The sequence below is a fragment of the Platalea leucorodia genome (assembly GCF_965183815.1).
Source record: "Platalea leucorodia genome assembly, chromosome: 5".
Taxonomy (NCBI): domain Eukaryota; kingdom Metazoa; phylum Chordata; class Aves; order Pelecaniformes; family Threskiornithidae; genus Platalea; species Platalea leucorodia.
Window position 1 is genome coordinate 61,923,580 of NC_138827.1, and position 27,823 is coordinate 61,951,402.

The 27,823-nt window shown below is 41.9% G+C and overlaps 1 protein-coding gene across 15 annotated transcripts in view; it reads right to left on the bottom strand.

The window, feature by feature from the left end:
- The window catches only part of UBE2F (ubiquitin conjugating enzyme E2 F (putative)), an 84,635-nt gene extending 61,860 nt beyond the window's left edge, over positions 1 to 22,775 (bottom strand). For 10 of the 15 annotated variants that reach the window (XR_014228197.1, XR_014228198.1, XR_014228199.1 and 7 more), the window contains exons 1-4: positions 22,686 to 22,770; positions 19,951 to 20,084; positions 10,060 to 10,089; positions 7,441 to 7,506 (exon numbers count right to left, since the gene is read on the bottom strand). Coding sequence is in view for 12 of the 15 variants with exons in the window: in XM_082312179.1 (XP_082168305.1) it covers positions 7,441 to 7,506; positions 10,060 to 10,089; positions 19,951 to 20,068 (214 nt within the window). In the remaining 3 variants the exon portion in view is untranslated. Of the gene's footprint in view, positions 1 to 7,440; positions 7,507 to 10,059; positions 10,090 to 19,950; positions 20,085 to 22,116; positions 22,155 to 22,248; positions 22,323 to 22,685 lie in introns of those variants that run through there. The other 5 variants (XM_082312173.1, XM_082312172.1, XM_082312174.1 and 2 more) reach the window with 4 other exon arrangements.
- Between the last annotated feature and the right edge of the window lie 5,048 nt (positions 22,776 to 27,823).

A 27,823-nucleotide genomic window follows, 5' to 3' on the forward strand; every position in this document is an offset into this window, starting at 1 on the left:
ATAGCAGAAATTTATTGAAGTCAGAAGAGTCAATAGTCCCAGAGTGACCCTGGAAAAACCACATTCCTGATCAGAGCATCAGGCAATACCAAGCTAGATGAACCTTTGATTGAACTTTTCATGTCTGTATAAAAAAATTCTGCCACACATCAGCCATATGGCATGCAGTACCACAACATCAACCCTTGGAATGCGCTGGATACATAGTTCACTTGCTAATGCATGCTAAATCCTGCTCCAGGATTTAGCATATCTTCCCAGACTTGTGCTAGCAATCACATACCGTGAGTAGTACGAATAATGGTTTGCAAGAGCATGCTTCAAAGTGTACTATAATACAAGAGCAAGTTAGGTCTTCTGTTGTAATTATCTTAGGATGATAGATCAGTTAGGAAAATCCGCCTGCCTCTCTGTCAACCTCAGACTCAATACTGAATTATTAAAATGGCTAAATTTTAAAATATGAAACCTGAAAATATCTAGTTGCATTTAACCAGAGATAATATAATAGGATAACAGTCAGCCTGCAACTCGAGATGGCTGTACTTGGAAGCTGAAATGCTTGCAAGTGATCTGAAATGTCTGTCTGGCATTGCCATTATTGAGTTTTTTCATTAAGAAAGGAAAACAGACAGGTACTCAAGCCCATACTGGGGGTTTGGGACACCTGAGGAATGCTCAGGCTCAAACTACCTCAAGTACTCTAGCTCTCTGTATCACACAGTATAGCCATGGTGAAGGCTTGAAGGTCAGAAAGGCTGGTTATTGCATAAAAGTATTTTTTTATATTTTTTAAACCAACATTGCAAAGGAAAGTTCTGTGAAACAATCCATAGTTTACAGAAAGACTAAGAAGAGTTTTCTTATTATCTAGCTTGTTCCAAACCACAGAAAGCTAGCTCCTCTACTATAGGTCATCAAAATCCTCTTGCAGAATGCTGTCTTCTGAACCTGCTGCCTTCTCAGGTCTAGCACGACCTTCTATTTCCTCCTACCAACCAATGCAGCACATCCACTTGCTCAGGTTTCACTCCATGCTACAATCTCACCACAATCAGCACAAGCCTGTAGCTTCCACACTGTAATTACCATAATCTCAAGAGAGCAGTCAGCTCCTACCCTCCTCCTCCTTGCAATCTCTTATCAGCTGACTTACTGAAAAAGAGAGGGCATCACCCTGTTAAATAACACAAACCCTCGGTTGTAGAAGTGAACCAGTAACAGCTGATGCTGCCAAAGACAAGACTCAACTGCACACTACGTCCAGCATGCCACTCCAAAAGACCTGTGCCTGCAGAGTTGTGAAGGAGTTGCTGGGAAGTACATCATGGTCTAGCTTCTCCCAAGAGCCCGTGTAGACCACTGACAGGTTCAGCACATGAACAGCATCAGAAATTTTGGACTGCAACAGCAGCAGAGGCACGGAATATGAAAACAGAACACGGCTGGTCTTCCCCACCCTATACAGTAATGTTTACAGCTGCCTCCACACTGAACTGTGCAGCACAAAGCTGCAAGCCTTAGCCATTGCAAATCTCACTTTAATAACCTGTCGAGAACACATGCTTTTCGAATACATTCTCCATTTCCATTCCAATTCAATTTTGAAGTGTGTTTGATTTATTAAGCAGTCTTCTCAGGCATGCTATGCTTTACCAGAAAGTAAATGCACAAGCACTGATTTTTAGGGGGAAAAAAAGCAAGATAAAAGCATTTATCTTTTGTTTTCAAACATATCGAGATTAAAAAAAAAAAAAAAAAAAATCAGTAAAGCAACCCATTTCTACAGATTGAGATGCAAAAGGTGAGTTATACCAATATCCTTTTGACGAAACTGCTCCCTGTCAAATGTGCAAAACACTCAAAGCAAGACACCGACTGTTCCAGGAAGGAATGGTTAAGAAAATGATCCAATATCCCCCTGGGAGTGCAAACAGCTCAAGCACCACGAGTTACGCTACAGGACACAGCTAACTCCACTTTATCCATCATCTAGCACGTTATAATAGCTTTTTAACAAAGTCTCATGAATCCTCACTATTTCCATGTATGATACCATGCCTTGTAAAAAACACGCTCAAAAGAATCAGACACACAGGTCTTTCAGTGATCGTACCAAAACAAGCAACACCATACAGGGATTCAGCGTTTGTTATAGTGCAAGCCATGTACTTCAAAGCCTTCAGGCCTCCCCACTGCCCTCTGGCTTACGAGCACTTATCAAGCCATCACTTCCCAATATAAGCAATCCCATGAAATGCCCACATGCGTTTGTGCAGGGAGACGCCTGCTGCCAGTAGAGCAAGGTAAAGGAAAAACACCAACACTAAGGTTGCTCAGGAAGTCCAGCAGCAGAAAGTTATTTTCCTTGGCTTAAATTCAATAGTTCCTTGATTTCATGGACTTGGAGCAAACTGCGCAGCAGCTCTTCGTATTCCATCCCTGCTGATGTGAAACAGAAAACGGCTCCAAGGGAGGAGAGCTTGCCAGAAGACTGTCACATTCCTGCCAGTCAAGCAGCAGGAGAAAAGCCACACTCCACACCTCTCTGCACTCTGAAAACGCCAGGCCCACAGACCCTGCAGTGGGCAGGAACATTATGGCAGGCCCTGAACTCCAAGCACAGACAGCAAGATCGCTCTGACATTGCTCAAGAGACGCACAGGGCAGGGGTAGAAAGGCCGAACAGTTGTTAGCTTTCTCTGCTCTTCCTCACCAGGCAGACCCAGCTCAGGATAGCTCCACTTCCACCCAGCCATGGGAAAGGCAACTAGAGTCCACAGGCAGGATGAAATCAGACAAGGCAAGCTCAGCTGAAGGGGGCAAACCCTTTCTCACTATATAAAACCACCACGGCAAGATGACTGCAGAGTTTCCTGCAGGATTAGAGATGAACTGGTGTGCAGAGGGGTTAAACTACCACCAGTGTCAGTAGAAGAGAAGTAACAGGACCAAACAGTGAAACAATACCCCTTTTTCTCTGCAAAAACGTTTTCGATTAGCTCAAGAACTTTCTAACCACATATTAACACCTCCACAGGACATTAAGAGATTCCTCATGTGTTACTTCCATTTTCTTTTATTTGTTTCTTTTGTATTCTACATAAGGCTCAGAAATCTCTGGAGCACTTTAGACACTGTACCTCGTGCTGCAGGTCACTTCCACATACTTACACGATTGAGTCTCCCTCAAAGATAAAACAATATCATCACTGTCTTGCATTACAACTTCTCATTTTATGTTTCGGGTTTATTTTGGCATCAGTCCATGCTAGCACTAACCAGAACATGCACTGGGTACCCTACTGGTTCTGTTATAAAATAAGCAAGGACATATTTATCAAATCAGAAGATTGAAGCATCTCTCCTCCACTTTTTTTTTTTTTTTTTTTTTACAATTTTCCCTGTATGTTTGTAATTATTTTCACTAAGCAACAATAAAGCATGCTACTCATTATCACTCACTCAAACATATATTAAAAATTCATGTCTCTGGAGGGCCTCAGTACCCAGCCAGAGATCTTGCAATGCATTAACAAGATAAACCGTTATGATGAAGTCACCTTACAGCATCCCAAGCAAGTAAACAGGTTCTCCCACATGGTAGTTTCCTTCCCTGTGTCCCACAACACCCATACAGACTGAGACAAAGACCCTCAATATTTTTTAGGCATGTAACAGTGGTGAGAAAAACTGAAGTTCTGGCAAAGTTAATAGTGAGGAAAGTACTATAAATAAAACAGTCAAAATAGCTTTAGCACCTAACTTAGGAAATTGGCCACTGACAAGACTTTTGCAAAAAGGGAATATGTCTAAGCTCCAGTTTTCCTCCTACTGCTTAAATTTGTGTCTTCAAGCATCCCTCCCACTTAAGACTCAAGTTTCATCATCAACAACCTGACTCTAATCTTAGTTTGCATTTGTAAGATGTTTTGATGGCTGAAAGTGCTGTGAAAATACTAAACTAAATTATTTTATTGCTTTAAAAGAAAATGCAAGATAATTAGGACAGGCCACAAAGGATGTGCTTTTGATAGTAGCTCCTTGAATCGGCAGCATTGAAATGCTCAGCCATGCTCACCAACATTTGTCATTTTATGGCATGCAAAACAGAAAACAGGCTCTTTATTAATTCCCTGAAGAACAGGACTCTAAAATAATCACACTAACCCCAAACTACCCCAGCTGCCTGGGAGCTGCAGGAAAATTACATCAACTCTACATATTCTGCTAGTTTTCTCCATGTGCAAGCTACCTAAACTCACCTTTTTTTTCAGGTCATTATCATGTTTTAGCCTCAGCTTCCAATTTTGTGCTCCAAATACCAGTGCAGCAGGCAGGACTCTGCCCACATTTTAAGCGCCTATCTCCTTGTTTTTCCTAGCTTTTGATCCAATAAGGTACTGGCACAAAAATAAGAAGAGAGGCAATTGGTGGCATAAGGGCATTTTTCAATGACAGAACAATTGTTTTAGATGACAAAAGGAAAAAGAAGCTTCAGACAGCAGAGAAAGCCAGCAGTTGTCTGCCTCAGGAACACACAGTTTGTCCATTGTGGCAGTAAAATCTAATCTTATCCATTTTCTAGCATGTGCTACTATATATCCACTCATGGTGCGCTGCAAAAAGCTATAACAAAGGAATCAGAATTTCTTGAGGACAAGTAACTTAAGTGAAATAAGCAGTCACCCTCACGAAGATTTTCTACAAATTCATTTTAATTTAAAACTCACTGTCAGCATGATAATTTTGTGACGTTAAATGCCTACTAAGAAAGGTTATTATGAGAAGTGCAGAGCAAGGGAGCTGAAAGTATTTCTGCTCGGTGGTAAAGTTTTTTTTCCTTATTCAAATTAGTCTTTTTGTGGGAACCTAAAGAAGCTTCTTTCACTGTCCTTTCAAGACCAGTCACATTCAAAATGACTGTGTAAAACAAACCACCCAAGAACAAGCTTTGTCAAGAACACAAGGCTAGAACGTTGACCGCAAAAGGCATTTCTGTGTTAAAAAACATGTTCAATCAGTACCTTCATGGTACTCTGACAGCCAGTTACTTGCAGAAACTGTCTTGGTGTAAGATTCCTTATAAAACGTGGTTACAAAATTCAAGCTCTAACATTAATCAGAATATAAGGGAACTTAAACATAAAATATGAATATAAAATAATTAGCACCCCTGTAACAGATCTGTCACAGAAGGATGCAACCTCTGTAACTGCAGATAAGCAAACTGAGAACCCTAAGAAGTGAGCCAGCAAGAACCTCTTCACTGTGCAGACTACCAACCCTGGCTTACGCACACTTACTGTATAGGTCCTAACAGCAAAAATTGCAAGGTGGCATTAGATATTCCCTGGCACCCATAGCTGCACTGAGCCCTTGTTCCACAACTGGAAAGCTGCAGAGATATTTGCAAAGCACTCCCTTTAGAGCCAGATGTATGAGCAGGATTTCTAGAGTAACTCAGCTCCTCAATGCAAGAGACAGTTCCAGGCAGAAGGAAAACGAGCTCTTACTCCAGACTGTCAAGATTCACACAACATTGTTTAGACACTGCAAAAATAGCTGCCTCAAGTGAAGATTTTGGCCCATTTGAGCCAGAAAAATTCTGTGGCAGCCATTTAGCTGCCTTGCTGCTATTCCAAAGAAAACTAAGATTTAGCATACTCTAAAGAAAAATCTCAATAATGAAGGGAATCAGAAAGCTACAAAGATTTTGGGGGGGGGGGGGGGGGGGGCATGTGTTACATTCTGCCTGTAGAGAGCTGTGCTAAGCTGCAGCTGATCACAAGATTCTGTACCTGAATTATGCACAGCTGAAAATAGATGTTTACTTCGGTCAGACTGCTACTGCAGAGACTTCAGCTGTGCAGCTATATTTAGAGTAACAAAATGTTAATTAAGATCATCTCATTCCCAAGATCATTTCAGCAATGAAGCTAGCACAAAAACCATGCTCTGCACTCAACGACCGTCTTCTGACTGCAACATCTTCCTGCACAGCAGTTAACAGACAAAAAAAATTACTAAGTATTTAGGCACCTTCAAATTAGTGTGAAGAAGCTATCATTGCTTCATATTCAAGACATCCCTAACTCACACAGTGATGATATTGTAAAGTCAACTCATTTCCAAAATATAATAAAGCAACATCATATAAACTGAAGGACATTTGGTTTAAGCAGACTAACACTCACCAAGTAAACATGAATACATCTCCCACACAGAACCAGAGGTTAGAAGTTCTATAATAGCACTTGCATTTATTTTTGATTATACTGACTAGGGCAGCCTTACTCATTTTTCCATCACAAAAAGGAGTCACATGAATGGGCACGTTAAAGACCACCCAAGACTTCTACAGCTGAGGAAGTGCTAGTTGATTTTGGCTAATAAGCAGCAACAGTGACATCTAGCGCCCGTTTGACTTCAGATACTGGATTATCAGAAAAATTCCTGTCACCCTGTTAAGTGTAAACTTTTATTTGCATAGGTAAGACATCGGGATGACTACCATACTGCATCCAAATGCTGTTGTCGATAAGCATCTACAGAAAACGTAGATCTACAAGAATTAGCTGGCAAGAAGATCCTGATCTCAGCGCGTCTAACTCAAACAATTCAGTGTACTGAACACATTGATGTTCTCATTTAAATAGTTGCACAGAGTCTCAGAGGTAACACACAGCAAAAATAAGAAGTGCGTATGAAATTTAAATAATATTCCATGCAGATTCATCCATAAAACACAAACACAGCTTCCTCTTCTAAAATGGATAGTCATGTGAGCAAATTCTGCCATTTCAGATGGCTATTAAGAAACTTATATGGAAATGATAAATTCTGAAAATGTAGTCCTGAGGTTTTGTTTCATTGAACAGTATGACAGCGGAAGCTTCACAGCATATTTACATTAGCTTTATTAATAATAAAAGATGTAATTTCGACATACTTGAATATTCAAAGACTAAGAGACATTTATTGTTAAGCATCTTCAGACATGCATAGATTTGAAGTTTTCCATAACGTTACATCTGTCATCCACCTTTTCAACTCTGCAGACTCAAGCAATCAGCAGAAAAGAATAACATGCCACAGGGCTGTAATAGAGTAATTTCTCTAGACAGAGTCCAAGATTTTTCTCAGCAAATAAAACACGGTCATTTGAAATTGGCTGAGAGAAAAAAATGTTTTCAATCAAAGTGAGCAAACAAGACCTGAATACTTCCTAAACCTGCTCGATTTTGATGGTCTTTTTATTGGAATGGAGTTCTCAAAATCCAGCCCAATTTCTCCATTGCCTCTATAAAATAATCACTGTATTACAGCCAGTCTTTCTTTGACCAGAAAGCTTATTGGATTCTTGAGTAAACTCTTGGAATTACTTTTCCTGAACACCAACACACACAGAAACAAAAGTAACATGTTTAAAAAAATTACCTGGGATTACAGTTAACTGAAAGTAATGAAGCTTGTTTGGGTCGGGAAAATTCACTTTACATGTACCTGCAAAGCAAAGGAATAATTTACATCAGACAATTGTTTTTCCCACTGTTGGGAAAGCATGTATATCATCTTTCATGCTCTCCAAATTGACTCCCTGATTAATCCTTCCAGTGAAGTGATTTCCTCCTATACTTTGTCTCTAAGCGCCTCTTCCCTATACAGTTACAGGTCACCTGCAGTAAAGGAAGTTCACTTCTTTGAGCTGCAAGGAAGCTTATTTCCTTTCAGTAAACGATGCTGTCTCAAAGACCTTAAAATGACAAAGGATTTGGTCTTCTGTATATGTACTAGCTACATGCTAAGATGACAGCATACATAATGAGCATCTCTTCCTTACAAGTTCTTTAATGGTAATGTGTGTATCTTGATATTTGATCATACACTGCAGTCTGCAAGAAGTCGTGCCACCACAGCCCTATGCTAACGAAAGATTATTTATACCTGTAAGGTATAATGAGATAGAAGCTTCACTGAAAGCCTCATCCAAAAGCCAGTGAGGTCTCCGTTCAACTGTCATATTGAACAAGTTTCTTCTGCGTAACCAATTACACATATTAACAGCAAAGGTTACGGAGCATCATTACAAACCAAACATTATGTTTTTATTCTCAGACTAGATGAATTTAAGGAGAATAGTGAGAACGAAGAACAAGTGTGGGGAAAAAAAAAAAAAGGTAAAACATCAGTCTGATGAAACTAGTCAGTAGTTTCAGTTCAACAGATGCAAGTTCACAGCATAACAGCCCTTTGTTCACATTTGATGACACAAACTAAGTTGCCTGCCCATGCACAAAACCGGCCTCTTGACTATGGCAGAGACAAGCTGTCAAGCTAGCATGAGAAGATGCATATATCAACGGAAGCATTATTATCCATATTATGCAGCCTTTAGCTTCTTAATCCCTCAAGTTGGCTGTTCTTTTACTATTTAGTTCTTTGACTACAGAGTCAGAGATATAGAGACTATTTGCCTGAAAAAATAACTAGAACTGTAACACAAACCCTAATAATGCATTTTTATTGTAGTAACTACAAACTCTGATACACGATTCTCAGGTGTTCGTTATTCTATAGGAGAGTCTACACAAAAAAGTTTAACAAGTTAAAATTACTCTGTGTAAAATCTCTATAATTGCCTTTAAGAAAGAAGAGCCTACAGAAAGGAAGAGTTAAATAATGCCTCTTCCTGCCCTCCCTTTTCGCTGCTTCTGTTCTGTATTTTCCCCCTCTTGTAATTCCGCCCATCAAGCAGTCTGTACACCGAAAAGACTGATTTTTGAGCTCTGAGCATTGATCTGGATTTAAAATCGTTAGCATATAGAAGATGCTCATCAGAAGCAGCACTCAGAAGTTTAACCTGGAGAGAAAAAAATATGGTCAAAGCTCCCCTTAGATGGGGAAAGACTAGAAACATCACGAGCTACCTGCCAGTGTAATCAGAGAGAATATTCACTGCTTTTTCTTTGTAAGATATGCGTATGGGCAAGACAGTGTAAATGCACAGCATGGTAATAACCTGCATGTATACTCTTGGTCTGCTGCAAGCAGCTCACGTCTCTTTCCCTGCAGGGAAAACATCTTAGATTACTCTGAAACAGGAATGTGCACCACAGGAAGTCATGCAGAGCAAGCGATGGGCTCTGAATGTACCTCTGAGCTTACCAGGCAATAACTTGTTGTGCTGCCTGTATTCCAAGAACTCACGGCAGAATGATGCTGTTCTGGTCAACACTTGAAGGGAAAAGGAGCTCAGCAACAACTCAGCTTCGCTGTCTAACACCCACCCTCAGCAACAAACACAGCGCAGTAGGAACTTTACTCCCCTTTATGAAAGGGCTTTGTGTTTTGCTATCCATTACAGAACTAGGCTTTCTAAAGCTAAACAGCAGAAAATATTATTTGACTTAACTATCTATCCTCAGCTTTAGAAGCAACAAGCCACTTACCCTGTGCTCTTAAAAGCCTATTTTAAAGTGGCCATTAATATTTTTAGCTTTTAACATAGCACACAAGTCGGATTCCAGGGCTAAAATCACATTATCTTGCCCTTTTTTTAAGGAATATGGATTACTTTTTTAAAAAACAACTTTTCATTAGTATTTTCACTATTAACAAACCCATCAGCTTACAGCTTGCATGTAAAGTGAAAAAGCACTAGGTTTCTGGAGAACTGAGCTATTTGGTCTGCCCCTAAAACAGCATCCGCTGTTTTGAAAGTGAGAGAATGGAGGAAAACCAGGAGTGAGGCAGTAAATGCACTCTTCAGTTCCAAGTACCTTTTGGGTATTTTATGAGAGAAGCTCCCACTCCACCACCAATCAAATTCTAGAGCCAAATGATCAATACTGCTTCCAAAGGACACTAATAAGGGATCCACCTCTCCGCAACCCCTTAAGAGGGAGCAACAAAGAAAACCTGTTCAAGCCTGAGTGGCAGTTTTGCACAGCTTTCCCTAGAGTTAACAAATATCATCAGCATTCATACTTCAGTGAAAACATTCAGTTCAATGGCCCTTTTCCCCTTAAAATGCATACCATTAAATGCTATACTTACAAGGTAAATTAGCTTCAAGTTCTGCAACCTCTGTTGAAAGAAAAAAAAAAAACAAAACTGTTATTTATGCAAGCATAAAGCCATTCTTGAAGTCCAAATTGGCAGATCTAATTCAAACCACCCTGTAAATCAAATTTCACTTAAATATAATTATGCTGCACTGGAGGTTTATCTTGAAATTTCTCTTTAAGCCATGCAATTCATTACTAAAAATGCTCAGCTGCCTTACCAACAATGCAAACATATCCTACTGTGATTAGGAGGTTCAGCTCTGCCAAGACTGAAGCGCCAGGGCTCCTAACACGCAGAGCGCTGGCATTTCAAAAGGTGGCATTACCCAAACCTCCAAAGTTGTCTACATAAAGCACTAAAATACAGAAAGCCATAACTCCACAGCTTGCAAAACACAAGAACAGGAAAACCTCAAGAATCGGGGTGTCAGTCCAATAATAAAAACAAGCACAGGAGGTTCACAGCCTGCATAAGCATCACCACTCTCCAGCATCTAACTGCTAATGTTCTTCCACCATCAGCTACAGACTCCCTCAGGTTACGCACTGCTTTTGGGGAGAAGCCTCTGAGCATGATACCACATACTGCATGCTTGGAAACAGCTACTGAAACCCTGCTTCAGTAGCACTGTCATACTAGATGTCCTGCGTGCAGACGCCAGCATTAAGAGCACTGAAAGAACAAAGACAAACCTTCACTTCAAGTGCCCGGCACAGCAATGTGCACAGGGAAGTGATAAAAACAACTGCATCCATTGCACTACTCCCTGCCCCTCAAAACCTCTGCACTGTTGAACAAACTCAGAGTGTTAAGATTTTTTTGCTCCTGTCCCTGTTGGGTATTTCCCCCTGGAGCACGGTTTGCTATAGATGTGCACTCTTGTTCAATTAAGACTTTATTTATTTTATTTCCCATGCATAAAACTTAAGTTATTCATAAAAGAAAGGAAGATAACCTAATTCAGTTGCATAGCTCCTAGAAAGGGAAGTTTACTCCTACGTCCTTTCCCTGCCATGCTACTTTCTCTGGAAGATCCCCTGCTTTCTCCTTCTTTTGTGTATTTTATTGAAGTCTTACCTTCAACTACCTGTATTTCACAGAAGTACGAATGAGATGCATCAAGATCCCTTTTACTTCTAAGTTCAAGGAAACCTAATCAAATGTATTTTTGCATTTCCTGTAGTCTTTTTCTCCACTTGATTTCTAACTTCGCTTTCTGGTCTGCACAGACACAGCTCATTTATTTGGGCTAACAACAATGTGTAAGAGATTTCAACACCAACTCTCAACAACATACGTCTAAAGAAAACTGTAATTCAGTTTAAGATATGGGGAGCGATTTCTTGGCACAGAATCCAAACTGATCTCATGACAATTAAGAGCTCACTAACTCCCCAGAACTCCATGCTTACCAAATCTAGCTGGTTTCTGCAACAAGCATGATGCTTATTTGACTCCCACCTTCCACTTGCTTGGCACAGCCCCAGTATCCCTGCTTCTGTAGCCTACTATACCAAGAGAGAAAACACCACCAAAAGAGAAGCACTGTGTTTCACACTTACCTAAAAAGTTCACAATTGCACTCTTTAAAATCCCACACTCTGCAGCACTTGAGCAGCCACAGCTGATTTAACCAAAGTTGTGCACTGAAAGACACACGACACTGGGGGCATACTTTTGCTAGAAGTTTTCAAAGAGGACTGTCTTTATAATATATAAAAAAATGTAATTTCAGCTATAATCAAGTACTTTATTTTTACTTTCCTTTTCTGGTTAAAAAGACAAGACATAACCAACTACTGAAGGCTGCAGCTATACAAGCCCATCGTAAGAGTATTCCGCCACCCCTTTCTCTTTAAACTGACCAGCCTTTCATAGCAGGAGGCACTATCAGTCTCCACTAGATGGTAGAGTTTAGGACCTAGCTTACTTTAAGGTGTTGACTGCCTTCCTTATTGCTTTCTGTGCTTGTGTGTTGTTCAGCTTAATGAATCCTGCCTGCCCTTTGCTTCAATTCTGAGAAAAGGGCATGCAGAGAAAAGGGAGACACCAAAGGACAGAGCATGTTCAAACCCAGCAATGGCCAGGCTGCAGCAGCACTGCTGAGCCGGAGTCTCACTTCTGCCTCCTGCAAGGTTCAGTAGAGAGTTTACTGATCACCATAGCTCCTTTGAAGTGTGAAAAATTTCCTGTAATGCATTCAAGCTTCTGTGTTTCCCTTTGTCTTGGCACAAGAATGAGCAGATTTTCATGTGAACACATGAAAACGAAGATGCTCACACCAGTGCAGAACCAGTGCTCGCTCTTTGAAGGTGTGCAAACACATGGGAAGGCTATGGTAACTAATCCACACGAAAGCTTTGTGAACAAAGGCAAGTTCCCCAAAATTAAGGTTTCTAATCAACTCTGCAACAAACCACTGAAACTAAGAACGAAACAACTTTTTATAAAGATAAAAAAAGCAGGTAAAGACCTGCTTTGATACTCTCAACTTTTAAAGTAACATCAAGTAATGAAACAGATGTTACTATTGACTGTGCAATATAAACATTGGTGATTAACAACAACTAGCACATTTAATGGGCCAAACCTACACTGTCTGTAAGTCTTCTGAATTCTAAGACTCTTTGGTAGTGACAGTCCTGACATGGAAATAATTTTTATATTTTGCTGCTCAGAAAGCAAACATTTTGACCATGTCATTGCAACTCCATTAAGATTCTGATATTTTAAGTTATGTATTTTCTATATAAAGCAATACCACTGACAAGAATATTCTCTGTAAGAAAATGCTCCTGTGCAGTCTGCCAACTTATTGGCATGGTTTAACAAATTTGTAAATAAGCAAAATGTAGAAGCAGCAGTTAGAGCTCCAACGCACTGAACTTCCAAGAGCTCCAAAAGCCTCACCAAATTAAACAACAAACTTACTCTCACAATCTTTCTGACCTCCTTTTTCAAAAAATGACTGTAACTACAGCTGAACAGTACAGAAAATCCAATTTGACTGCTTTTCATAATGTTTCGTGGATAATCAGTATCTGCGTCTCAATTCACAGCCAGGCATCTCACCATTCCTTAAGATGCAGAGACAAACAACTGGATAACCCACGTCTCAGGAAATATTTTGCAAAAGCACTCCAGAACTTCCATGGGAAACCACCGCTCCTCACTGCCTGCTCAGTGCTGGCTTCGCAGAGGTGCAGAAACACTGCAGCCCATCTGAATTCCTCTCGCAGTCAAGAGGGTTGGATTGCCAAGAAGCAGCAAACCCAGGAGCACCGCAAGGCCCTGTGCCCGTGCTGATAAGCCCTCCCGGGTAGGTCCAAAAGGCTGTAGTGTAAGTGCAGACACATGCCAGAGCTTCTGCAGGGAACAAACTCGGGTGCGTTCAGCCCAGACCCAGACTAGCTCCTGACCAGCCAGCCTGGTGTTCCTGAAACCTTATTTGATCTGGTGCAGGAGTACACTCAAGTGGCAGGTATATTTGCAGAGTTCTGCTCTTGACCCAGTATACACTTGCTTGAACAGTTCCAAATGCTATTTTAAACCATAAAAAGAGTAAAAAGGCAAGGGTTAAAACTTCAACCTGCCACAGACTTTGGAAGAGTTGAATGCAAACTGGTTGTGTCTCAGAAGCAGAACAGGGGAAAGCTAAGCCTAACACAAGCAACCAGAGCTATTTATAAATGACTTCACAAACAATAACTCTCCCTACCCATGACAATTCTCAGGACACAAATAGGAACACACGCTCCTGACGTGTGTATAGGCATATGGTTTATGAGAGACCCACGTGAATGTTATATTCAGTAACGCACAGACTATAATCACGCTGTTCTGCTCCCTCCCCTTCTCCCACCCCAACAAGTCAGAATATAGAAGTGCTTTGGTTACGAGCCTTGCCACAAAGAGTCAGGCCATATGCTTCCCACTGGAGTTAGCTTTTAAATACAAAAAATGTAAGCATTATTTCCTCAACTGAAATGAACATTCTCACCCACAGCAATACTTACTTCTCTCTGGTTTTGTCCAAAAAGCCTCCCTTTCCTGTTTAGGTCCCCCGTTTAAAGTGCATCTTTAAGACTGCTAGAGATTAAGATAAATACCTTGACAGTCTAACAAAAACTCCATTTTCTAAGTATTAATTCTAGCAGTATAATGCTGTTTGTCTCCAATTCTATCCATCTTTATAGTTTTCCCTACTTAGCTCCTCTGAACTGTATAACCATACGTACACATATTAGAAGTCAAACAAGCTGCCTAATACTGCCAGATTTTCAATGGAGTAAAAGATGTGTATTTTCTCTCCACTTCCAAATGTTTATTTTAAACAAGATACTATCAGATCACATGCTTCAGCTTCTATACACTATTACAAAACTTTTTAGCCTGACATCAAAAACCAGAAAAAGCAACTGTGGTTGGAGATCTCTAACACTATAATATAACAACTCATACTTCAGGTATGCTAAAAAATAAGAGGCCTAAGAATCAAAGTGATACATTGAACCAGGCCTTCGTTTGTCAGTGGAATCCTAGAAAAAAAGTCTCAGTAATAATTTTTCAAATTAGCTTCAATTCTTGTTGTGTCTTTTTTGCTTTACATTATCTATCACAGTTAGGCTGCAAGCATTTTAGTGTAAACTACTAGTTTCCTCTTTAATAAATATAAATCACTCATTCATCAAACAGTTTTCTACTGTCTTCTTCCAAAATAAAGGATTTCATTTTGGGGGGGTTAAGAAGCATCACTGAAAAGGAAAAGCTTTTATGATTTAAGTTGTGCAATGTACAGAAGTTAATGCAGCATTTTCAAAACAATGCCTCAAGTAATTTCAAGAGTGTTTATGAAGGAGGGTTTTTATTAATTCTCAAAAAAATAGTATTTCTCCCCTCTCAATTTTCCTCACCTGCTATTTTGAGGAGGGATATTACCATACCCAAAGAAAGCAAATACATGGATTCGCATTTTTACTTACAATGCACATTTACCTCACTTTTATGATCAGTCTCCCACTTCCTTCTACACATGCACACCTGAAATATTTTCCAGTTAAATAAATCTGGTTGTAAAACCCACAAATGTTGAAGACAACTGAGGAATAAACCATGCTAACTCATTTTCTTAGGTATTGAGTTATTTCAAGCTGTCGCTTACAATCAAACTAAGCAGCACTGGTAATACAAAACTGAATTATGTTTAGGTGCAGTATAAAAAAGCCTTTCCAGGGATAACCCTTGTGATCAATAAGCGCATACATCGCTGCTGCTACTACTGACATCCTGGCATGTTCTTTATCTTTAATTCAATTTAGTAGTCACATTCATTATACAATGTTAAACTTAATAGTACTTTGACTTGTCCTCAGCTCCTTTCAAATTTTCAGAAAGGATTTGCCTTTCAAGTTCAGCACTGCATGGCTCAGAGCATCCTTCAGGAGCAGTCATGCGGCCCCTATTCCTAACTTAATGAAGTTCCCCCTTAGAGATGAATTCAACATCAAAAATTGTCTCTGCAGCACAGAACAAACTGAAAGCTGCTAAAGTAAGTATACAGCTTGTTCTATTTTAACTTGAGTACTAGGTCTACAGAATTAGGGCCTTACTCTTCAACTGAGTCTATATTGAAAATTCAGTGAAAATAGAGATGCAAGAATAAGTCACACTGAACTTTTAACAAAGTAGTGCTTTATTAGAGCCTCTCTCCCTGCCAGAGAGGCAGCAAAGTCCCTTCAAGCACAGCTTCTGTCTGCTCCTCCTTCCCACATCAGTATTTGCTTTCTGCCTTCTCCAGTTTTTCACATTTCCTCCGTTTGATTTGTCTTGAAACATATTAGTCACTGCTTGGTCTCTCTCCAGTCTGCTCCTCCTTGGCCAGAAAGCCCCTCTCCAAGAATTGCCAGCCTGAATTACTAGTCCTCGCCCTCCCACACCCTCAGACACTTCTGCCCTCAGTGATTTCAAAGTGGTGGATGTTTTCCAGTGACTTCCCAGGGTTTCAGATCAGAACTATGACCGTGCTCCTCACCCCAGACACATGTGCCCTGCTAACCTCCCAAATGTGCTCCACTAGTTCCTGAGATAATCAGCACGGGACAGGCTGCCACCAACTCATGTTTAGCAGCCATGACTTTTAACATTCCAGAGGAAAAACAGCTGGAAGAGAATATCCAGCTGTCTCAGAGTGAATTACTCCCCCACATAAAGCTTTGGGGACAGAGGTTTTTCCTTTCATAATATGTCCATGAAATAACCCAACAAAACAGCACCCTGAGCCATGATTGATATTTGAATATATAACAATACTGGACATGTAAGCAATCAAAGGCACAGCTTAGAAAAACTAATGAAGGGCACCAGTATTTTAATAGTAATTTTTTGCATAGAAGTGGGGAAAAAAGCCTGTTTAACTTGCACTCATCACTAAAGCCGAGGACAGCACCTGACGACACTCAGCTGATAGCTCGCACACTCCAGTTTTACTAAAAGTATTTCAAATGCCAAATTTGAATTTTCTTCTCATTCATATGGTGCAAATAGCTAACATCATACCTAAATTATCATTTATTGTTCCTACTTTAAGGCAGTATCAGTTAGCAGACATGTAGTTGGTCTACGCCAGATTTTTAAAATTTTGTAAGCATTGTCTACACTTATCAGTGGCTGGGGTCACAGTTATCTACCCCATAATCAAAATGTCATTGATCTATTTACCAGTTAGTGTACACAATACATTTGAGGACTGCAGGGTTATCAGTGTGACAACAGATCCTTCAAAGAGATCCTATAATGCCTCCATGGACAGGACTCTATCAACACAAACAAGGCTGTCTTTAATTTACCTCCAGATAAAAAAAAAAACAGACACTGTCTGTGTCTGGGCAATACCTCTAGTAAAACTGGCAGACATCTGCCTGCAGAATTTGTGAGACTATCACCAATTCACTGTGGATCAGGAATAGGAGAGTATCTCTTCAGCACATCATCATATCACTCAAGCAAGCAAACAGCTATACAACTTTGGTTCATACACTATCACCAGCTCCCAGGGCCAGGCAGGATTTAGGGTACTGTGCCAAAAATCACCCTCAACTAAGCTTCCAGGACAGCCTACCATGTGTCTAAGCTGCTGTGGAGGATGCTGCACGGACCAGCTGCCCACTGTTCTCCTACTGACTCGGAAGCTATAGACTTACTTGAGGCCAAAAAGGATCCAGATGTGCTACAGAAAGAGCATAGCTATCGCTGAGCTTTCTAATGTATGTGACCACAGCTCCTTGTTCTTTCAACTCAGAGGCTTTACACAGTAGAATAAAACCACCACCACCAACACCATTAAGAGGTACAACTGAACCAGCACTAATCTCGGCACAACTGCTGGGGCAAAAAAAGGACAGAACATGCTGGGCCTTTTCTCATCTCCTCCTCCACCTTCCTTACTGATTGCCAGCATTTCTTTTCTTTTTTGTAGAACAGATTATTTTTTTAATTCACAATTGCCAGGAGATAGACCTGATTGAGCCTTTCACCCATTCTGCAACTGTCATCTGTTTGCTTGATAACTCCAGCCTAAACAAACTTCAGTAACAACTTCTACTTACAACTACTCCTACAGGCTCCCACCAACTTTGTTTCAAGTCCAATACAACAGCCTATCACAGTTTCATACAGTCAAGCAGTAAAAGGCATCTTTGTTGTACACACGCCTTTAGCAGGCAGTTCTCTACTCCCTATCAAACTCACTCCTGCAGATCTAGACGACCTGACCTAAAAAAAACTGTCAACTTCAGAAGTCCATCTTCACTCAGGCTCTCAACATTGTAGATGCTGCTTCAGCTGATCTAGCTTTAAGAGCTGGAGTAAGTTCGAGAGACTTTTGTAATTGAATGGTCTACATTTAGTTTAAAGTGTAGGTTAGAAGAGAATATCCCCAAGAAGTCTTTCTCAGACTAACTATTAGATTTTCCCCTCACTTTCAGTGTAGTTATACCGAAGTGATCTACTTCTACTGTCAGTTCCCATTTTGGTCCAGAAGCCATTCTAACCAGACTGACAGCCGCTCCCACAACTCTTTTTGGAGAGCCATGTGATACAACTTTCACACACAATCAGATCACGGTCCAACACTCACACTTGTCAGAAGGATGCCGGCAGTGACCTGCTTTTAACGTTTGTCAGTTTGGGACTCAACTCGTTCAATACTTAGTCTGCACTGGTTTGCTAATGGTAGCTGTAGCAATTACAATGTCAATACTAATTTTCTATAGCTTACCTTCTTTTCTTCCCCTGCAGACATAGGTTAACATTTTAGTCATAAAAGTGAAAAATACTATTACTCTAAGGGTACAGTAAAATTTCTTATGGCACTTCACACTATACCAGACATTGTAGTTGAAGTGTATTTATATTACACTGCTATTTTCCCCTCAAGTCTACACTTGCAGGTTAATAAAAATCTCAGATTATATATATTTAGTAATTTGGCTTTGTAGCTTAGCCTGGTTAAAGAGCTTATTCCTCCTGCCCGGTATCTTTCCCCCTCAGAATTAGAGTTAACCAAGGATTTCCAAACTGGAAGTCTAAAGTAAGCTCTTCGCAAGCATTATCACATCAGGGTTTAAAGTGAATTAAAACTCCCTGTCCTTAGAACAATGCAGAGAGAGACAATTGTGACCATAATGTTCCTACAGTTTAGCTGAGGCACTTCCCAGTACACTGAGGCAGCAGCATGTGCAGTGGAACCTTGCTCCAGTATACAGTTATACGGCAGAACCTACCCTAATTTGAAAAAGCTGTATGTAACATTATGGTTAAGCAATGTCATTCAGGTAGTGTCAGTCTCAAGCCATTCTGAAATAAGACCAGAAAACGAGCACGCTTCATTTGACTGGCATGAATCCTAACCACGACAGCTTATACATCAACAGTAGTCTATTTGCTATTAATCATTTTTAGTAGAAACATCAACCTAAACAACATATTCCTTGCCACTAGATCAAGCTGCACAGCTCAAGCATTACAACACTCAACTATTACCAGAGGGAGTAAACCTGAGCTTAAGCCCATAGTAACTACAAAGTGTCAGTACCTACGGATTTTTAAATATAACGTTATCTCAGCTACAGAAAAAATTAAGAGCAAGAAAGAGCCGTCCCCGATTTTACTATAAAATAGTTTAATTATTGTCTCACAAACCACCACAAAGTAAAAGTTTGGGGTTTTTTTACCACCAATGGGGACCCAGCTAATAATAACCTACAGTAGCCTTCCTTGAACAAACCATGTTGTACTACAAAAATGAGAGGGTTTTTTTTTTTTTTTTCTTTATTCACTACTTCATATTCAACTTCCACTGACTCCAGGCCTACAGAAAACATCTCTTTGCATTGCTTTTTTAAGCTTTTTAAAGTTTGTTGCCTCTGATCTATACAATTAAAGACCACCAGAACACTGACGTTACTTTTCGGACTTTCTTTCCTGTCACAGGCTGTTACGTTTTTGCTCAAAAAATACCTTCCTATCAAGCCAATTCTGATATTCTTCTCCTATGTGTTTAGTAACACTTATGTGACAATTTTTTGTCATAATGTTTTAACTAATGACACAGTTCCCAATGATGGATTAAGCTTTCAGCAAAGTAAGGAGGAGGCTTTTTATGTTTTCCATTATTCAGTGAAAATAAGCGTCCTACAGGCAAAGAGCTGTTGGAGATGCAATGTATGCCAATATATACCCTACAGTATAAACCCTGAGGTAAGTCACAAGCAGTTTTAAAAATACTTCTGGAAATCATTTTATATGCAATTTAGTACTCTTCACTAGCAACACACCTGCAAACTGTAAATCCCAAAATATTTAAATATAAGTTCCTTTCACCTTTAACAAGTAATTTATCTCGAACAGAAACCCTCCGAGTTGAATCAGAAGCTGGATTGGATGCACGGGGTCCTCTGACACCATCATCCCGCTTCAACTTGCTTGCCAGAGTTAGCATTACTGCTGTCTTCAATCTAGAACACAAATATCAGAACAAAGTCAATTAGCAAAACTAAAGTCCTAGGAGGGGGAAAAAAAAAGTACAAAACCAAGTTACAGTTAGGTCCTTATCCAACAACTATCACCATATTCTTAGCAGTCAAAGAATATGATATATACAGTTAACACGACTGCAATCAAAGACAAGGATGGCCTAGAGTACTTGAAGAATGAGAGTCTGTTTCAGATGTGAATACTGAGAGAGTTACAGTACATTAAGCCAAGAGGAAGTTCAATTTTGCTGGAGAAAGGTCAGACTTTCATCATTGTTTACAACCCAATTTCACTGCACCATCTACCGAAGTATACCACTGCTTGACATTGCTCCTTCGAAAGAATTAATGTGAAAATACCCCTGCCAAATCCTTGGCCAGACAACCTGCTATGACCATTCTCATCCATGCTTCAAGTGACAATATTCAGAGCTACTTTTTTGCTGGTAAAAAAAAAAAAGGGGGGGGGGGGGGGAGAGAGGGAGAGGGAGAGGGAGAGGGATTACTGGAACAATTCTCTAACACTAGGAAGTGAGCTTTGAGTCAGCTACCAGGAAAGGAAACAGATTTAAACTGCAAATAGTGCAATTACCTATGCAGCTGCACAACAGTAACTCTTCACAGTGCAAAGCAACAGTGGAGAAAGTTACATATGGAGATTTGACAACTTAAGAGACTTTTTTGCTGTATCAGTCCTCTGCTACAGAAGATAACTGCACTGATAAATAAATTACAATAAAAGGTGGACAGAATGCCAAAGTCATAAAACCAAAACATTCCGTCTGTCATGGCTTAATAAATTTTGACACTACTCCCAGTTGAAGGCAACTCATTCTTCTTAACGGTTTGGCCAAAACCAACATAATGCTGACAAGATCCATACTCTTTAGGCCCCACCTCCATCACTAAAATGGTAGGAAGAATGTTTATCCTTTAGCAATACAAGTTAATTAAACAAAACAAAGGCAAAAAAACTTGTAAGAAGTCAGCATATAGTCTTTACATGAGCTAGTTTGCATAGAATACCAGACAGGTATGATGCAGCAGTTACCAAGACATGAAACAGATGCTCAGGTAACATCAGCTCCCAGAGTATAAAATGGAGAATCAGGCAAGACATTCATAAGGCAAACGATAAAGTCTAGTAAATCACTAAGATGAAGACAATCACACTATAAAATAACAAGACCTGATACAAGATTTATCTCTGTCAGCTTCAGCTCTATGTGTCTTGATGTTTCCTTCTTGTAAGCAAGACTGAAGCAGGTCCACTGCAACAGCAGTTACTTTGCTTGTTTGTTCTTGCCCCAGAGAAAACGTGATAAAGCCTCTGGCCTGCCAATCTAGTCACTACATCTGTAAAGACAGCCCTGTTGCCTTCCCAAGGTTGTGAGAAAGTTGACAGATTAATACCAAACATCAAGCCAACACCAAAATACTGGTGAAGGGGCAAGAAGGAGAAATGAAACAACTGACAACACTTGGATGTTGAGAAGAGCATATCAGATGAGTAACAAGTTTTTAAAAAAAGGAAAGCATATATTTCACAATAGTACCTAACAATATGAAACTCTGGGAAGATCTACAAGAAGGTCAAGTTCTCTAAAGTTGGTAAGTATATATGCTAGCTTCAAGATCCAGATTTAAATAAAAAAAAAAAAGTAAAATTCAGGGCAAATGTAAACCCCACTTGCTCAACCAAAACATTCACCAAAACATTCACTAGGTTTTTTTTTTTCATCCCACTACCCCAGAGAAAGAAAGACTAAGCAGACAAAACAGTCCTTTTTACCTTGGAGAAGAGAAAGACAGCAGCTGATTTAAAAAATAAATAAATAAATAAAAAGGAGGGGGAGTAAGGGAGTCTGGGAAGTAGTGACACAGGGCCCGAAAAGGGAAAAAAAAACAACAAAAAAAAAAACAACTGTAAACTGCAGGCAACTCCCCCCCCCCCCAAAAAAACCCTTTTAGGTGCCAAGTCCAAATAAAATCAACTTCAATGGGAATTAAATACCTTTATAGATCTGTTTCCTCACTGCTTGTCCTAGAAAACTAGAAAAGAGCGGGGAAAAGAGGTGATTCGCTCCAGCTATACCCCAGATTTCATCAACGGAGCACCGGGAGGAAGCACCCAAAACTTGCTCACCGCACGGGGAAAGTCAGGCGTTACCACTGCGCGACACCGCGGAGACAGCGGGAGGGAGGGGTGCTGGGCTTATTTACAGGGAAGGCCAAGAGAGCCCCGGGATTTCTCCAGCCCCCTTCGGAGCGGAGGCAGCGGGGCCGCCCCGCCGCGCGCCGCCGGTGCCCGCTCCCCGCGCCGCCGCCGCTACCGGGAAGCCCCTCCGCAGGGGACAGGGAGGATCGCTGGGCCTCTGTGGAAGCGGTACAACCCTGCTGGGCCAGGGGAGCAGCTCCGGGGGTCCAGCGAGGTCCCCCCGCGGTGCCGCCGGGGCCCCGAGGCCTGGCGGGCCGGGGCCGCCCCGGGAGATGGGGGGGCACCGGGTGGGGGAGGGAAGGGGCCGGGGCTGAGCTGAGGGGGCTAGCCCCGGCCCGGCGGGGAGGGGGGCGGCCCCCACTTACCTGAACGCGGCGTCAGGGCCCGGCTCCCGCGGCCAACACCATCCCCGGGGCTGGCCCGGGGCAGGGGGCGGCGGCGCGGCTCCTCCCTCCCGCCCTCCCTCCCTCCCTCCGCGGCGGCGGCGGCGCCGGAAGCGGGCAGCGCCGGGGGCGGGGCTAGAGCCGCCGCGGGGCGCGCGCCCTTCAACGACAGCTTTACCGGCAGCGCGCGGGGATCTCGCGAGAGTTAGGGGGAGGGTGCCCGTCGAGTTCTCGCGAGAGTTGTGGGCGGGGGCGGGTGTTCGCCCCCGGCAGGGCGGCGCCATTTTGGGGCGCAGCGGCTGCCGGGGAGCGGCGGTGCGGCCCTGTCAGCGGAGGCGGCTGGTGGGTCCTGGCCCCGTCCCTCCTGGGCGAGGGGTCTCGTTGTGCCTGAGGGGGTCAGCCCCCTGCCAGCGGGAAGGGCCGAGCCCCGGCCCAGAACACAGCTTTCCCCCGGCCCCAGTGTTGCTTTCTGCCATTCCCTTGCAGGGCCGTGGAAATGCGGATTGATACAGCTACAGTCTTAATTACACTGAGTCACCGGGGAGATGTGATAAATGGCAACATCACGAGAGGGGAAAAAACAACAGTCATCAGCATGATGTCAGAGCGGGAGCTTCAATGCCTGCTTGCTGTTGACTTTGCATTAGTGCCTGCTTAAATTAATTCACTTAATCTGTACATCCCAGCACCAGATTAGTGGAAGCAATGGTCATTCAGATTAAATGAGTGTACAGAACTGATGGTAAGAGTGCATTTAATACTGGAGAGTAAATGACTTCCGTATCATGACTCCAGACTGACTTGACCAGCTGAATCTTCAGAAACCCTTCACGATCAGATTAGATCAGACCCTCAACCTGTAGAACTTAAATATGTGCATGCTTTTAACGAGGTCTTCTGTGCATTAGCCTCCGATGAATAAGGGAACCGAAGTTAAGCCGTTAGAGAAGCATCCAGCCTAGAAGGTTTGATAAAGCAAAGCTAGAGACCAGACACAAAGAAAGTTTGGCAGACAGCTATTGAAATACACACTGCGTCCTAAGCATTCACTGGAATGATACCGCTTCCCCTTCACCACAAAAAGACCGGAATTTATCTTGGTTGAATCCAGTTAAGCCAGTGCAGAATCGCAACTCGGAGGACTTAAATTGCCTTAACCCTTTCACAAGCTTAATGCAAGAGATGAGCACCCAGTTGAATTCGATGAAAAACATTTGCCTTTCCCACAGTTCTTTGTAGTAGCAGCCTGTCCACTGCAAATTGCCCATGCTTTGGGTTTCAGCTGGAAAAAACTGTAACCGAAAGATGAAGAAACAAACCCAATGCGTGTATATGTGCAGAAACAGTGAACATGGCAGTCCTCCTTTTCCTACTCTGGTTCCGTGGCTATGCCACACGGACACACCAACTGGGATATTTAAAAATTCACAACCTTAAGAGGAAAATAATCTCAAAAATTATCCAAAACACTAAATCCTAGGGGTTTTTTTCTGATTACAGATGAATCCAAGTGCAAATTGATCCAAAATGAGCCCATCAGCTAGCTGTAGAGATGCAGGAGACAGCCAGGACCCTGACGGGGCACCTCACACCAGAGGGTACATCTGTTCAGACCTCACCGCCTGCTTCCTCCCTGGCTGTGCCACGGCAGCGGGTCCCTTCTCCTTTCCCAGGGAGATGGGCACTGTGTTTGTGAGCGACTCGGACGCCAAGCGTCTTTTAGAAAAGCCTCTGTGTGATTCTGCTTCCAGATTCCCGTGCCGGTGCAGCTTGGAACTGAGAAGATGGCCTGAGGATAGCTGTACTTCCAACAGCAATAAGCCGAAGCTGTTTCACACTCTGCAGCAGACTATGGACCCTACGACGCAATTTTGTGATCCCATCATAAAGCTTGTTGGGGCATACAGGGGTAAACAAAGGTTGCAAAGTCAACCTCAGCACTGGTATTTCCCAGCTCATTTGCCTTTTAATAGCAACGTCCTGGAAATACACGTTTGAATATTCAAGATACTGATGTATCTTCTGCTTTTGTTGATATTTTTTTCTCTCCTGAAGGGCACTGCCCACTACCAAAGTCCAAAATTCAGTGAGCAGGCCAGAGTCACAACAGCGTTACTGTTAGTTAGGCTTAAAATGTCCTACCTTAACAACAGCTAAGATGCTCTTTAGAACAGTCAAGAAATCTGCTTCTATTTTATCTTCAGGTATCGCCAGCCACCCTTCCTTTTGCTGTGGTACAGCAGTCCAGTTAATATCTGGTGACTGTGACCTATGCTGGGATTAATAAAATGTTTTTATGAGCCAATTCATAAAGGTGCTGTCAACAAACTGCTGCCTCCTCTAAAGACTAATTAAAGCCGAGCCAATGCTGCCCAGCACAGGCTGTAACGGTGTCAGGACTCCGTGCACCCTCTGCCAGTTCCTGTTATTACTGATGAGCGAAATGCAGCATCCGATGTTCAGTGACCTTCTGGAACTACTTAACAATTTTAGTTTACAATGGCATGAAGAAACGTCCTAGAAAATCAGATTAATCTAAACCCATGGCCTGGTTATTCTTTTTCTTCAGACAGTGTTGTTGTAAGTCTAGACGGAGAGACAGCAGTGCTGTTTGCTGGAAGCAAGAGTCTCCTGGTTTACTGTGATCCCTCTCTACCCGCACAACATCTAGTCTGGGAAAAATGAAGTGAACATGTATAATACACAAAATGTGTCTCATAAGGCATACATGCACACACGCTTCCCACTGCCACGTTTTCTCAACTCATGTTTATTCATTCTTTTGTTTCGTGTTTGACAAGATGTTTTTCTCATTCTCTCACCTCCTTCTATCACTTAGGCTCGAGGAGTGTGGTGTAAGCTACTCCTGGAGCTGATCTCTCAGACATCCATGAGTGAGGAGACCAGGATGTCGAGAAATACTATGTGCTTATAGAGCGTTGCACAAGTACCAGCTGATCTGGGGCAAATTCACGCTGCTCCAGTGAAAACTTTCCTGGTGGATACCTGAAATCAGGCACTACGCTGCATGTTCGAGGCATCAAAACAAGATATTTCCAAAGGTCCTGCTGAAGAGGCAAGAGTCTCAAAGGTTCAGCACCTAAGGAAATAACCACTGGCGAGGGTAGTTTATAAAGTAATTTCATAATGTTATATCTATACCTCTGTATCAGTTAGTACTTAAAAACACTAATGACTGGTTGAAAATTGTTAATAGTTAAAGCCCACTTTCAGTCGATGCATACAGGATGGAGTATTTTGTTTTCCCATCACTGTGTCTCTGACCTGGCAAGTATTTCATGTTTCATATAGCAAGAATTTGAGCAGTTGCAGACGTCACCTGGTGCAGCAAACAAAACCAAGATTTCTTCTCTGTTGGATTTTAGGCAATTACCCAGCCATTTTCCATTACCCAGCTGTGACTGTTTTTAAAGCTGAAGAAGATGAAACAAGCATCTTACATTTAAACTATGCCACCATTTAAAGAGTATTTATGTCTTCTTGTGTCATTTTCTCATGCTTTTATTTAACACGTACGTCTCTCCACTGGGAGTGAAGCAGAGGAAGTCTGCTTTTTGTTAAAGTATCAGCTCCTGCCTTAATGAGCAATTTTGGAAGTTCTCATATTGTCAGGAACACAGAGAACCAACCATTATCCTAACAACTCCCTCGTGGGCTCTCTAAACACAGCTTTTCTATGCTCTTACTTTAAAAATGCTGGCTCTATATCCAGACACATTCCATCTAAGTCCCTGCTGCTCACGTTTCAGTCCCAGAGTTTGTGATCTCCGAAGAGATGCTAGTTTTGCTTTTGTATTCAAGTACTCAGCAAGCCAGGACAGCTGGGATCACGCATTTTGCCTTCAGAAAAGCAAGAGAGAAGACCTTAATGGAGCAGGCCACACGGTTTTAGGCCTTAGAACAGGGGCAGGTTAAGGATATATCTGGTTTTTAAGATTCTTTTTAGATAAGGGATCTGATTTCAAGTACAAGGATAAAAGCAACATGATATGGCATAATTTGCAGTGTTTAAACAGCGAAGGAAGCCAGTGAGCGAGCAGGACTTTCTGGCCTGGCAGAAAATGTGCTCGCTAACAGTCTTTGCTTTCCATCCCTTGTTTGGTTCTTCGGGTTTAACCTGTGTTGGCTTTTTCCCCTCCCTCTCTTAAACAAGAGCGTTCCGCTTTTAGGCTGAAATCATTAGAGACTGACCTGCCACACCAGACCTGAAACTGGCTTTGGAGTATCAGAAAGAAGAGGATGTTGTGCGACAGTAACTATGGCAATGGCGCTCGCAGTAACTTAGGTGCTAGTGCATATCCATGTAGCCAAGAAAAAGTAAATATCACTGATGTGAGGCACGTGAGATTGTTGCCACGTGTAACACTTTGCCTCCCGCACACTTCAACGCGCGGCTGCTGCAAGCCATTTGGAAGAAGAGCAGATAGCTGTAATTTCGTTGTGGTCACAATGGCAATATCGGAGCATTTTTTCACCTACAGCTTTATTAAAGCCATATGAAAAGGGGCTCTCAAGAGTTCTTGCAGTAACAACTGGCTTCCCGTTAGTCAATAATTGTGCATCACTGTGGACAGTTTGTAAGCAGAGCTCTGAAGGAAGAACATGCCAAGAGAAGAGCAAGACAGCCCCATGGGCTCTGTCTCATGATGATTACCAAGCGGCTGAGATTTGATGTATACTTTATGACAAACGATCACACAACCCTCTGACGAAAATCAGTGTACGTGTTTGACTGCTGATACCTATCAGAGACTGCATTGACCTGGAATTCAGCTGCTGCTTCCCCCAGGCACTGCTAAAACCAGAGAACAAAATACCAGACCAATACTCAAAATCAGATTAGAAAGCCAGGTTTTGCCTGCGGGTCTAGGAAAAAAAAAATAGCCAAAAGCCCCACACTGATTTTGTTTGTTTATTTGGAGGCCTGCATTTCTTGCCTAGACAGTCCTAATCTTGACTTTTTTTCTTGGACAGAGTAATCCTCTCTTTCTATCTCCTGAAGCATAGTCTGCCTGCAGGACTTCACATCCATGGTGGTCACAGCCCCGAGTAACAACCTGGACTTTGGAGCTGGGGTTAAACTATGGAGCAGACAGCCC